Consider the following 13387-nt stretch of genomic DNA (forward strand, 5'->3'; position numbering starts at 1 on the left):
GAAAACAAAATATCGCAAAGAGGGCGACGAAGGCTCGAAATAAAAATGCGTAATGCATTCTCCCTTCGTTAAGAGCCATAATGACCTCGGCGTTCCCGCTGTGTCTCATTATTTGCTTATTTATGATAAGTGTTAAATGCCTATCTACCGTATCGTAGTATTCTGAAATACATAAATTCCCTTGCCTTAAAATACTCAATTCATTTTCCAAGACATGAATTGGCCTTTTATCTGCGTAGGTTTGATCAAGCCTAGCAATTATTGCCTTGAAATTTAAAACAGTGTTAAAGGACGATAAAGTCGTGTTAGCTGACCCAGTAATTTTATTTCTAAAAATACCCATTGCCACATAGTACCGTTCCGAACCTTTGGAGCAATAATTAATTGCAAAATTTGCCGCGGTGCGCCAAGCTGAATAGGAGGAATTTTCCCCGTTAAATTCAGGCAAAGATTTTATTAAATCAAGACTGAAATTTCCCGAGTCTATTGTTGGGTTAATCGAAACTGGTAAGTAAGCCTCGACACGCGGTGGCTCAAGCCGCCTCAGAGCAGAAGTAAGGTTATTAATTTGTGCCGTTAATTCCAGCCTAGTTTCTTGATTAGCTGATTTTATTGCCTGTCGCACTTGATCCATAGTAACCTCCATTTTGTATTTTATGTAAACCTTTTAATTGCACGTTTTTTAACTAGGTTAACTTCCACCCTCACTGCCAATGCCGTTTACACGGAAATTCTTAAATTACTGTATTTCTAGGAAAATCTAAACTTACACCTTCACTAATTTTTATGATAAATTTTTTTAATTGTATGTGAGTTTAAGAAACAATTTTATTTAAACCTTTCACCATGACAAATACAATATAGTTTCAATTAGTATATCTAATTTCGCTATGAAAAGGGTATTTTCGTGTTCACAATTTGGGAATGATTTTAAATAATAAATTCTGATCATCAATATTTTAATTTTTTAATTTATTTAATTTTATTCCTTTTAAAATTTTTTTATTTTAATTTTTTTCTTTTTATTTTATTTAGCAAAATTTCACTAATTTTAACCCATGAAATGAAATCAAAAACCTAAGTTCACACAGTTCAATATAAACTTTTAATATTCAACACTTTATCACTTTTGATTTTTTACTTACAAATTAGCTGTAACTTAAATTTTCCTCGATGTCACGGGTGTTAATATCTTAGGATATAAATATATGGAGGATATTCCATCGATGTCACGGATTTTTTGAAGTCCTGTCCACTTGTGCCTTTATATGGCAGTTCTGCTTGCCGAGTTCTTCTGATTGAAATTAAAGTTGATTGCTAAGTGACAGGCCCCACGTTGGGCGCTAGTTAAAGATGACCTAGTCGTTTTAATGCAGATTTTATTCTGAGCTTTAATAAATTACTCCACGATCAACCAACCCAATATTTTACCAGATGCACCGATTGCCACATTGCGGCTTGAGTGTTATTCGCAAGGCTATGCAACAACTATTTCCCACTTCCCTTAGTGCTGTATTACGGTTTGAGTCTTTACCGATTGTCGCATTGTGTCTTGAGCGTAATTAGTAGAGTTTGGCAATAATTATTCCTCGTTTTCCTAAGTGCCGCATTTCGGTTTGAGCTCTTAATCCATTATCCGCTAGTGGAGCGCAATGTATTGGTACTTCATTGGAGCACGACATCGTTGTTGATATGCTCGAGTATGAAATGGCGCAGCGCACACCCGAGAAGCTGTGCTTGTTGTTGTTGTTGTGATAACGCATGCGCTGAGTGATAATGATGCTCTTTATTGAGTAAAAGATCAAGCCGCGCACTGCAGCCAAAGAAATTGTAGATCAGTGGTCGGCATTTTATAGCAAAATTTTGCAAACTAACTTCACACGTACGCTTACGCTCTATCATTCAGTTGTTGTCGAGCCATCAACGAATTAACATCACGCAAGACTATAGCGCAAAACCAAATATGCCCTGCGAGAAATATTTTATGATTCTAAATGGCTTTGGTGCCATGCAATGCCTTTTATGTTCCAAGTATTTTAAAGATAATAGGGAATATATCCTTAAAAGACAGTTTGTTAATTTTTATTATACTATTAATTATTTAGATTAGATGCTTAATTTTAATTCCAATTTCTCACTGGGCTACTTTTTTTTCGTGCTCACCAACACAGTGACAGATCTCTCATGCCGACCACTGTTTTAATTTCTAAGTTGTTGGAGCGATGTCCAACCAACTTAATGAACAGCCGAATTAAAAGTGAAACTTAAATCTAAGCTTATGCTATCACCAACTTAATATTCTAAGCGCCGGCAGAGCGAGACGTCGGCAGCGACGCATATTGTTAGTGGCGTGCTAGTAGCGTCATTAAAATCCGTAATTTTAGTTTGGCGTTCTCTTAGTGGGTAGCGGTAAAGTGACGTGATGCGTTTGCCAAATTTCGTACCTGCATTCCTTAGCATTCTTAAGCTTACATGGTGCACTACACTGTATAACAAAATATTTATTTTGGTAACTCCTCCCTTCTCAATTTCGAACATCCGCATTTCACAGCCAAGTGATTGTAAAGTTTTATTTGGACAACTGGGAGACTTCAATGTAAGGAGTATTATGGCTGAGCTCTATAGTCCTCTTTCGTACCGTAAGCTTTTATTTACAAAATGTTTCATTGAGCGACATACGTATGTATGTAGTGTCATCTTTGGCACTGGTATCATATTCATTGACGATTGGCTTGATTCCTTAGAATGATAGGTGCTGTTTATTCGCCTTTGCGCAATTAAGTGGTGTATTTCTTAACTATGTACATACATACATACATATTTTACATGATTTATTGCTTAAAATATTTAAATATTAAAAAAAAGTTTACAATTCATTTTCGTTCTTACAAGTTATTCTTACACTAAATGTTTCTTAATTTTTTAATTTACATGAAGTTATAATATTGGCCTTGGCTCAGTTAATAACATAAGTATATGTAGTAATTTTTTTCTTTTTACAATTTCAATTTTAAATATTTTTATTTTTACTTTTTAGTTCTATTTTTGATAGCAAAGTTATATTCTATTTACTTTAACGTTTTTTCGTTAAGTTATAATTTTAACTTTTTATTTAAAGCAGTTTTTAATTAAATTTTTATGAACAGTTTTACCTGATTTGGTGAGGACAGTACTGTTAACGTTTTTAGCGACTATTTCCTCTTTATCCTTTTATTTATATTTACATAAATTGTGTCACCTATGTTGTAATTCTTCATGGGCATTTTGTTTTTATTATGATGGCTTAAGTCAGCTTCTTGTTTTTCTCGGAGCCTCTTAACGTTTTCTTGCCTATTTATTTCTATTTGTTTGGGATCAATTATTGTTCTATGGCCAAAGAAAAGCTCGAGAGGTTTTTTTACCGGTTGTTGAATGAATTGAGTTGTTGTATTCAAAAATTGATTTGTCTAGCAGTTCCTCAAATGATTCATGCGTATTTTCTGATTTGAGGCAACGTATTATTTCGGTAAGAGTAAGGTGAAATCTCTCAACTTGACCGTTCGAACAGCTTTTGTAGGGTGGAGCTTTGTGAATCTCTATATTGAATTGATTAGTCAGCATGAATGTGATTGGACTGGAATTAAATGATTTTTCATTGTCGAATAAAATAACTTTTGGTATTCGTAATGAAATTATGATGTCTCTAAGACGTTGCTTCAGATCAGAAAAGCATATTTCGTAAATTTATCTATGGCGGTAAGAATGAGCTGTTTGTTTGTATGGTATATATCGATATGGACAATATGTATGTCCGGGGTACTCAGGTATTGGTGTGCTTTGAATAGCGTGTTTATGAGGGTGGCGGTCGTATTTATTAAACTTACATGTTCTGCATTGTTTCACGATTTTTTTTTAATCTTGGCTTTAATTTGTGGAAAATAAAACTTTTCTAGAATTTGCAACTTGTTTTCTTCGCGATTTCGGTGGGCACGATTGTGCTCATTAATAATTTCTTTATTTTGATAGGCTGAATTTGTTAAATCTCTTACTAACTTTCTAGTGAACTGTATTTTGTATCTGTTGAAACGATGGGCAAAAATCTTTCGTATTATACCTAGTGTTCGTTCGTCTGTCATGAGGCCATTAGTCACCGATGGGTTCAAATATGATTTAAGGATGTTGGCTAATTTTCCGTAGTTGAAAGTTACGTCAGTTACTGTGTGACGATGATAGGTGGGAAATGGAATTTCAAACTTATAGTCAGTATTATTTCCTACATTGAGAATGATTTGGTTTTTGAATACGTTAATACGGTATTAAATTCTGTGAGGAGCTTTCGTCGCTGTTCTGAGTCAACCTCATAGAGTTGATTTGTGAATTGCGAGGGGGACGAGATAAAGCATCAGCAACTTTATTCATAGTTCCGGGCTTGTACTGTAGTTCGTAATGGTATTCTTCTAAAATTGTTTTCCATCGCTTCATTTTAGAATTAGAATTTTTGTTAGATAGGGCGTATGTTAGTGGCTGATGGTCTGTAAAGATTTTTACTTTGGCAGTCCCGTACAGGTAGTTTCGAAGGCATTTCAGAGCCCAAATAATAGCTAGGATTTCTCTCTCGTTAGTGGCATATGCTTCCTCTGTTTTACTAAGGGTTCTCGAAATGAATATAATGGGTCTATTTTTCTGTGTTAATACTGCGCCAATAGCGTATTTTGATGCGTCCGTCGTTAAGTGAAATTCCTTATTATAATCGGGATAAGATAGCATAACGTCTTCTGACAATAGAGCATTTTTTACCTTTTGGAATGCATCGATGGCTTCTTCAGAAAGGTTAATGTATTTTTTACTAAAAAGTCTTTTGGATATATGTCCTTCCTCCCCCCTTAAAAGGGATGTCAAGGGTTTCGTCAATTTGGCGTAATCTTTTATGAAGCGACGATAGAAACCGGACAGTCCTAGAAATGACCTGAGGTCTTTTATAGTTCTTGGACAGCGAAAGTTTTTAATTGCCTCTACTTTTTTTGGGTTGGTTCGTATACCATTTTGGGATACAATAAAACCAAGGAATTCGACTACTGTTTTCAAGAATTTACATTTGTCGATTTGCACCTTCAAATTAGCGTTTTGTAACGTTCGAAATATGGTTTCGATATTTTGGAAATGGGATTAGGTATGTTCACTAAATACGATTATGTCGTCAATGTATACGTAGCATATTTTCCCTATGTGCTCATGTAAAATATCGTCGAGTGCACGTTGAAAAATTGATGGTGCATTTTTGAGACCGAATGGTAGTCTCGTGAATTCGTATTTTCCGTGTCTTACTGAGAAAGTAAAACGGCTTTTAGAAGTATTTGATGAAATCCACTTTTAAGGTCGATCACGGGGATCTGAAAGTACGTTACTGATGTAGGGTATGGGATAACGATCAGGAATGGTGACGGTATAGAGTATCCTATAATCAATAACGAGTCAATATTTTATCTTTCCTGAAGCGTCAATTTTCTTTGGTACTATCCATATCGGGGAGTTATAAGGAGACCGTGAAGGTCGAATTATGTTATTATCAAGAAGTTCCTGTATTTGTTTCTCGACTTCATCTTTCAGGGAAATAGGATATGGGTAATATGCCGAATATATTGGCCTTTCAGTTGTAGTTCTAATTTCACCTTCTACGATAGTTGTGAATGGAAGCTTTTCGTTTGGTTCAGCAAATAAAGTTAGTATTGTCTTATTAAATTTTCGATATGAAGTTTTTCTTGTTCAGTCATGTGTTCTGTTCTGATGCCAATATTATTTAAGGAATTTGCAGATTGTTGCTTTATTTTGATTTTATAGTTATTGCAAATACTCATATAGTTTTCTTTCGTATGAATGATGGCGGATAGTTCTTTTAGGCTATCATTCCCTAATATTCCGTCGAAGGATTTTAAAGGTGGCAATAAAAAGAATTTTACATTGAAATCATTTTGTTTAAATAAATTTGCCGTTGTATGGTGAGTTTCCTTAACATTACCTGTTATTGAATTTACAAAGAATTTATTTTTTTAGGAATGGGGTTTTGAACATGTTTTGGTTGTATGTAATTTCTGTTCGAGCCAGTATCGATAAGGAATTTGAGCAATTCACCGCTAGTTGTTTTGCACTCGAAATATGGTAGTGATGAATTGCTTAGTCTAAAAAAATGTATGTCTGTAAAATCTTCAGATTCATTAGGAAATTTCTCGTTTATAAATATTGTTTTGTTCGTATATTCAATTAATTTTTGTTCATAATTATCTTGTTCGTTTTCGATTTCTGAATTATTGATGTGAAAATTTCTTTGTAGTTTTGGTGGATTTTGATTATTGAAAAATCCACTTGTTGGTCTTTTCCCTGCGTATTTAGGAGCAAAAGGTCTGTTCACATAGTTAACATTAGCTGTTTTTATATTCTCGCAACAAAGTTGCTAAGGAGAGTATTATAGTTTTGTTCACATAACGGTTGTTTGTAAGTCCTAAAACTAAAAGAGTTAGATATAGGGTTATATATATATACCAAAGTGATCAGGGTGACGAGTAGAGTTGAAATCCGAATGTCTGTCTGTCCGTCCGTCCGTCCGTCCGTGCAAGCTGTAACTTGAGTAAAAATTGAGATATATATTTAATTGATGAAACTTGGTACACGTATTTCTTGGCTCCATAAGAAGGTTAAGTTCGAAGAAGGGCAAAATCGGCCAACTGCCACGCCCACAAAATGGCGATAACCGAAAACCTATAAAGTGTCATAACTAAGCCATAAATAAAGATATTAAAATGAAATTTGGCACAAAGGATCGCATTAGAGAGGGGCATATTTGGACGTAATTTTTTTGGAAAAGTGGGTGTGGCCCCACCCCCTACTAAGTTTTTTGTACATATCTCGGAAACTACTATAGTTATGTAAACCAAACTCTATAGAGTCGTTTTCTTCAGGCATTTCCTTATACAGTTCAAAAATTGAAGAAATCGGATAATAACCACGCCCACCTCCCATACAAAGGTTATGTTGAAAAAAATCACTAAAAGTCCGTTAACCGACTAACAAAAAACGTCAGAAACACTAATTTTTACGGAAGAAATGGCAGAAGGAAGCTGCATCCAGGCTTTTTTTTTAATTTGAAAATGGGCGTGGCGTCGCCCACTTATGGACCAAAAACCATGTCTCAGGAACTACTATACCGATTTCAATGAAATTCGGTATATAATATTTTCTTAACACCCTGATGACATGTACGAAATATGGGTGAAATCGGTTCACAACCACGCCTTCTTCCAATATAACGCTATTTTGAATTCCATCTGATGCCTTCTCTGTATAATATATACATTAGGAACCAATGATGATAGCGGAATAAAACTTTACACAAATACGGTATTTGAAAAATTTGGAAATGACGGATAATGAAATCTCGATTATCACTTTATCATGCGAGAGTGTAAAATGTTCGGTGACCCCGAACTTAGCCCTTCCTTACTTGTTTTGATTTCGAATTATATCCGATCTCTGGAGGGTCCCCCTGAAGGTGGTGAATCGCAGAGACGTTTTAAGTCAAAAAGTGTTTAATATTATGTTTGATCTCTGGAGGGTCCCCCCGAAGGTGGTGAATCGCAGAGATATTTAGTTTGAATTTTGTTGTAAGGACTAGAAGTTCATTTTTTGTGTGGTGATTTTCAACATAATATTTTAATTTTAATTTATATTTGTCTTTTATTTTATTATTATTTATTTTGAATATATATTTTTAAATAATATTTTACTTTATATTGAATTTAAATACATATTTCTTAATAAATCTAAATAAGTAGTAGGATAGGAACTTTTTTTTATTTTTACTAATAACTTTTTACTAATAAGTATTCATATATACATATGTAATATACAGTGGACCAATAAAGTTTACATACACCTAGTTCTATTAAATTACGACACGTTTATTTGTTATAAAATGAATAAATTTTGTGGTTTTTTTCTATCCTCAATACATATGTATTGTAAATATTCATTTGAAACTTAAGCACAATTTCAATCATGGAAAGAATTTAATAGAAAAAGAACTATTATAAACCGAATCTTATATTTATATTCCATCCGATATTTAAAAGTATAAATAAAGTAAAGGTGTTACAAAATCAATTCACAAATTTGCCTGATACGAATTCTCCTATTCTCACACCACATGATTTTACATTTATAGTAACAATTTGAAAATACTTCTCCACATACACACACATATAAAATAAGTAATTGCAATGCAAGGGTTTAATTATATTGCGTCAGTTATAATTATAATGGTTTGTCAAAAAAGTCTTGCGAGATTTTTATTGAATTTTTTTTTTATTGAAATTGAAATGAATTTTTGATGACCCATGCCCAGCTCTTGACCGATGCTACGGCTGCTACTATGCCGGTCTCTTTCGACCAATTCAGCGATTTTATCGCAATTTTCGACGACAGGCCTTCCGGAGCGTGGCGCATCTTCGACCACCTCTACACCAGAACGAAAACGTTGAAACCATCGTTGTGCGGTGGAAATGGAAACTGTATCGGGTCCATAAACTGCACAAATTTTATTGGCGGCTTGAGATGCATTTTTGCCTTTATCGTAGTAGTACTGTAAAATATGCCGTATTTTCTCTTTAATTTGCTCCATGTTTGCGACGCTATAACTCACGAACGACTTAAAAGAAACGACAATCAATAAAACACGTGTTAGTGCGTGAAATGAGCTTTCCAAAAAGGTATAGCATGACCAGATGCGACGAACAAAACTAGAACTACGCGCTTTCAGCGCCAACTAGCGAAAATACCGCAAGAGTTTTTTGACAACCTATTATGTCCGAATTAACAAGAATTATAACATAATGTTTTTTTATAGGGTGCTGGCGGTAATGGCAATGTTTTAAAGGAGCTAGTAGAGCCTGGTTTCGCGGGAGCAGTAATATTTTCGAAAGAATTTCAATTGGGTGATCCCACCATAAATGCTCTAGAGTTGTGGGGTGCAGAATATCAAGAAAACAATGCACTAATTTGCAAGCCTGAACATCGTAAGATCTTGGAAGATATTTGTTCACGGGAGCGTTGCCCAATCAGTTTTGTTGGTGTTGTTACCGGAAATGGAAAAGTGACATTAGTTGAAAGTCAGGCTGATTTTGAACGCGCTTTGGAGTTGGAGGAGAATTTAAATTTATTGGGTGCTATACCCTTTGATCTTGAACTGAAACATGTACTTGGCGATATGCCGCAAAGGGAATACAAATTGGACCGTATTTCAGAAAAACTAAAACCATTATCACTAAACTCAGATTTCAATAATTCCGAATGCTTGAAAACCGTGCTAAGTCAATTATCTGTAGGAAGTAAAAGATTCCTTACCAATAAGGTTGATCGATGCGTTACCGGTCTAGTCGCGCAGCAGCAGTGTGTAGGGCCGTTACACACTCCTTTAGCCGACTACGGCTTAACTGCAATTTCTTATTTTGGAAAAAAAGGCATAGCTACGTCCATCGGTACTCAACCTATAAAAGGTATCCTTAGCTCTTCTGCAATGGCACGTATGTGCGTAGCCGAAGCAATATCCAATTTAGTTTTTGTAAAAATCACGGAATTAGCAGATGTTAAGTGCTCTGGAAACTGGATGTGGCCTGCGAAATTACCTGGAGAAGGTGCCCGTTTATATGACGCTTGCAAAGAAATGTGTCAGATGATGAAGGAACTGCATATTGCAGTTGATGGCGGAAAGGATTCACTATCTATGGCTGCAAAAGTTAACGACGAAACTGTAAAATCTCCAGGCACACTTGTAATTTCTACTTACGTACCGTGTCCAGACATTACCGTGAAGATAACTCCAGATCTTAAGGGCCCTTCTTTAGGAGAGCAAACAGCCCTTGTATGGATAAACATCGAAGGGAAGTTTCGATTGGGTGGATCCGCATTAGCCCTTGCGTTTTCACAGCAAGGCGACGAGTGCCCGACAGTTTTGCAAAGTGACATTCTTGTTAAAGCTTTCACCACTACACAAAATTTAATACAGCAGGGAAAACTTTTAGCTGGGCACGATATTAGTGATGGTGGGCTCATTACATGTCTATTGGAAATGGCATTCGGAGGATTATGTGGATTTCAAATTGACTTAACCAATGTAATGAAGATATTAAATACTGCTCATATTGATAAAGCAGCAAAATTAATTGGTAAACCAGAAGTGGCTGTTTTGTATGCTGAAGAATGTGGTTGGGTTATTGAGGTGCCAATGAAATTACTGTCGGAAGTTCAAAATATCTACACGAATAATGGGGTTCCAAACTATTATTTAGGTTTAACAAGTGGTCTTGGTCTCAATTCGACCTTAATTATAAAAAATCATTCCGAAACCATTCTTCATAACGATGTTAAAACTCTTTTTAAACAATGGGAAAGAACAAGTTTTGAAATAGAAAAACTGCAATCCAATCCAGATTGCGCTTTGGAAGAATATAATTCTTTGAATTATCGCTCTGCTCCTAAATATTATTGTAGTCTCGACTTAAATGCTGAAATAAGTGCACTTCGGGCCACAAAAGTTGTAAGCGTTGCCGTTATTCGCGAGGAGGGCATCAATAGCGATAGAGAAATTATGGCATCCCTAATCAAAGCCAATTTTGAAGTTCATGACGTTACCATGTCCGATCTGTTGTGCGGTAAGTGTGTTCTAATACATTTTGAGACTATTAAATTCGATTTTACTATAATAATTTCTTTTTTTTTATTGGAAAAAGAAATGGAGATATTTATTTCATTACATGATAAATTTGTGTAATTCTTGTGGGTTGAAAACACTAAATTTCTTTACTTGCATTTGATTATGTTCAAATTTTCAAACATATATTCTATATAAAAAATAGTTGTGTAAACTTATATCCTAAATTTTTATGACTATACTAAGCATCGGCTAGCCCTGACAGACGAGCAAAATTAATGCGCATTAGGACACTCTAATGCGCATTGAAATTTAAGGGTGACAGACAACAGAGTTATGCATTTAGACAGCTGATTTTGATATTTATTTATTCATTAAAAAAAGTGAAATAAAATTGGATAACAGGAAATTATGAATGGCAATTTTGGTATTTTTGGAAAATCAATATGAATTTAACGAAAAAACTCGTTTATTATTAAATACGTTAAAAGATAATAAAGTGCAATTAAAAGCAATACTTGATTGTTACTCGAAAAAAGTATGCGAAAAAATTAAAAATATTGGAAAAATGGTTAGCAAACTGTGTGTTGTTTATTTTCTGCCATCTAAAAATATTCAAATTTGTTTTTGTTAAAAAAAGGAGGCGGCAGACTTCAAGCGACATCTGTCAAACAATTTTAACTAGTGTTATATTTACATATGTATATATATTTATGTATAAAGATTGCAAAATCGACGGTGATTTTGCAAAAAAGACCTCCGTTAGAACCTTCTGCAAGAATAAACGAATACTTGTGCAAATTTTCCCGCCTTTCCGTGCTGTAGTTCGCACGTGGCGTTTCATTTTTATGTATACTTGTAAGATAATAGTTTAAAAAAAAAATCGCAAAAATAAAAAAGTAACATAATTAATGATTTTTTTTTCAAATCGTCCCACTGTAAGTATGACGATGTTGGTTCTATGACGAATTGAATTCTGTGAACGTTGAGCACGAATGTTATGGATATGAGAGTAATGAAACTGAAGTGACACAACACAATGTCTTTAAGTTTACAATAGAATCATATTCTAGTCCGTTAGTTTAAGTTCAGCAAAATACGCTCAATTTCTATTGAGGAAAACAGCAGTTAACAAACCTCCGTTATTCTACTTTTTTATATATCATCTCTGTCTTTGCAGGAAGAACTTATTTGGATCGATACCGTGGCATCATATTCCCTGGAGGCTTTAGTTATGCCGATACTTTGGGTTCTGCCAAAGGTTGGGCCGCCAATATTATGTTTAGCGACTTACTTTCTCCGCAGTTTGAAGCATTCAAACGACGCCAGGATGTCTTTTCGTTGGGAGTGTGTAATGGCTGTCAACTCATGGCCTTAATCGGGTGGGTTGGCAATGTTAGCATGCTTAATGGACACGTAATTGACGTGCCGGAAGTTGCGGTTCTTCACAATAAATCGGAACGCTTTGAATGTCGGTGGACAACAATACGGGTTGAAGATAGTAATTCAATAATGTTGAATAAATTAAAAGGTTCCATTTTGGGTTGTTGGATATCACATGGTGAAGGCAGATTTTCGTTCCGTACTACAGAAATTTTGAATTCATTAAAATCAAATCGATGTGTTGCCATAAAATATGCGGATGACAAAGGGAACGCTACTGAAGCATATCCAATGAATCCCAATGGAAGTGTTGATGGAATTGCAGGCCTATGTTCAGAGGACGGGCGTCATTTAGCCCTCATGCCACATCCCGAACGATGTACCGCCATGTTTCAATGGCCTTATGTTCCAGCTGACTTTAAAATTAATTCCTTAGAAAGCCCATGGCAAATCATGTTTAACTCAGCCTATGAATGGTGCACTAAATAACCAATGGTTTATATTCGTTCCAATTTGGTTTTTTTTAATATCTATATTATACTTGTATTACAAATAAAAGCGATTTTTATTCCAATTCCGATGAAGCCCTTAAACATAATCCTGGCTATGAAATTGAACATGTGTACGAAGTTTCATAAAGATATCCAAATTTTTACTCAAGTTATCGCATACACGGACGGGTTGACGGATAAACAAAAAGGAACATAAATCATCTAAAATCTTGGATTATTGAAATAATTTGGCTTAAAATGAATTTATTAACATTAGCAATTTAAAAGAACCTGAAAAATTACGCATTAAATTTTACTTTAATCATATTAATACATCAATGGATAATGTAAATTCTTTAAAAATGCTGCACTACAAGAGCAAATATTACTTGAAAAATTCATAAAATTTTGAAAGGACAATTTTCTTGTACCTCCAATATCCACGTATTAGTATGAGTACTGCCTATTCGGGCTCAATTAGCGCTAGAAGCGCTAATCGTAAGATTTCATATCTTGATATCAAGCTGTGTTCAAAACGTTTATTGTCCTCAAAGAAACTACTTATCTCCATTATACTTTTTTAGATATACCGACAAGGTTTGGTAACTGATGAATTCTAAAAGTTTCTGATAGCGCTGGGCACTCACAGAGGAAGTATAGAACGTTTTCTTGATCCCTTCGAGTTTGCAGCTACGACAAGTGCTATTATAGCGCTTACCTATTTTTAACACATGTGATTGCTGCAAATCTATGTATAGTTTTCATGAACCTGTGTAGTAAGTCCTTAGTTTTGTTTTGTGATAATTTCATCATATGTATATGTTTCGCTATCTTG

General features: G+C 34.7%; 1 protein-coding gene across 2 annotated transcripts in view; it reads left to right on the forward strand.

The window, feature by feature from the left end:
• The window catches only part of LOC126753421 (phosphoribosylformylglycinamidine synthase), a 45791-nt gene extending 33132 nt beyond the window's left edge, over positions 1-12659 (forward strand). For both annotated transcript variants that reach the window (XM_050464832.1, XM_050464835.1), the window contains 2 exons: positions 8876-10679; positions 11859-12659. In XM_050464832.1, the coding sequence (XP_050320789.1) occupies positions 8876-10679; positions 11859-12550 (2496 nt within the window). In that variant the 3' untranslated portion in view covers positions 12551-12659. The remainder of the gene's footprint in view (positions 1-8875; positions 10680-11858) is intronic.
• The last annotated feature ends 728 nt before the right edge of the window (positions 12660-13387 follow it).

This window comes from Bactrocera neohumeralis, chromosome 3 (assembly GCF_024586455.1).
Source record: "Bactrocera neohumeralis isolate Rockhampton chromosome 3, APGP_CSIRO_Bneo_wtdbg2-racon-allhic-juicebox.fasta_v2, whole genome shotgun sequence".
Classification (NCBI taxonomy): Eukaryota; Metazoa; Arthropoda; class Insecta; order Diptera; family Tephritidae; genus Bactrocera; species Bactrocera neohumeralis.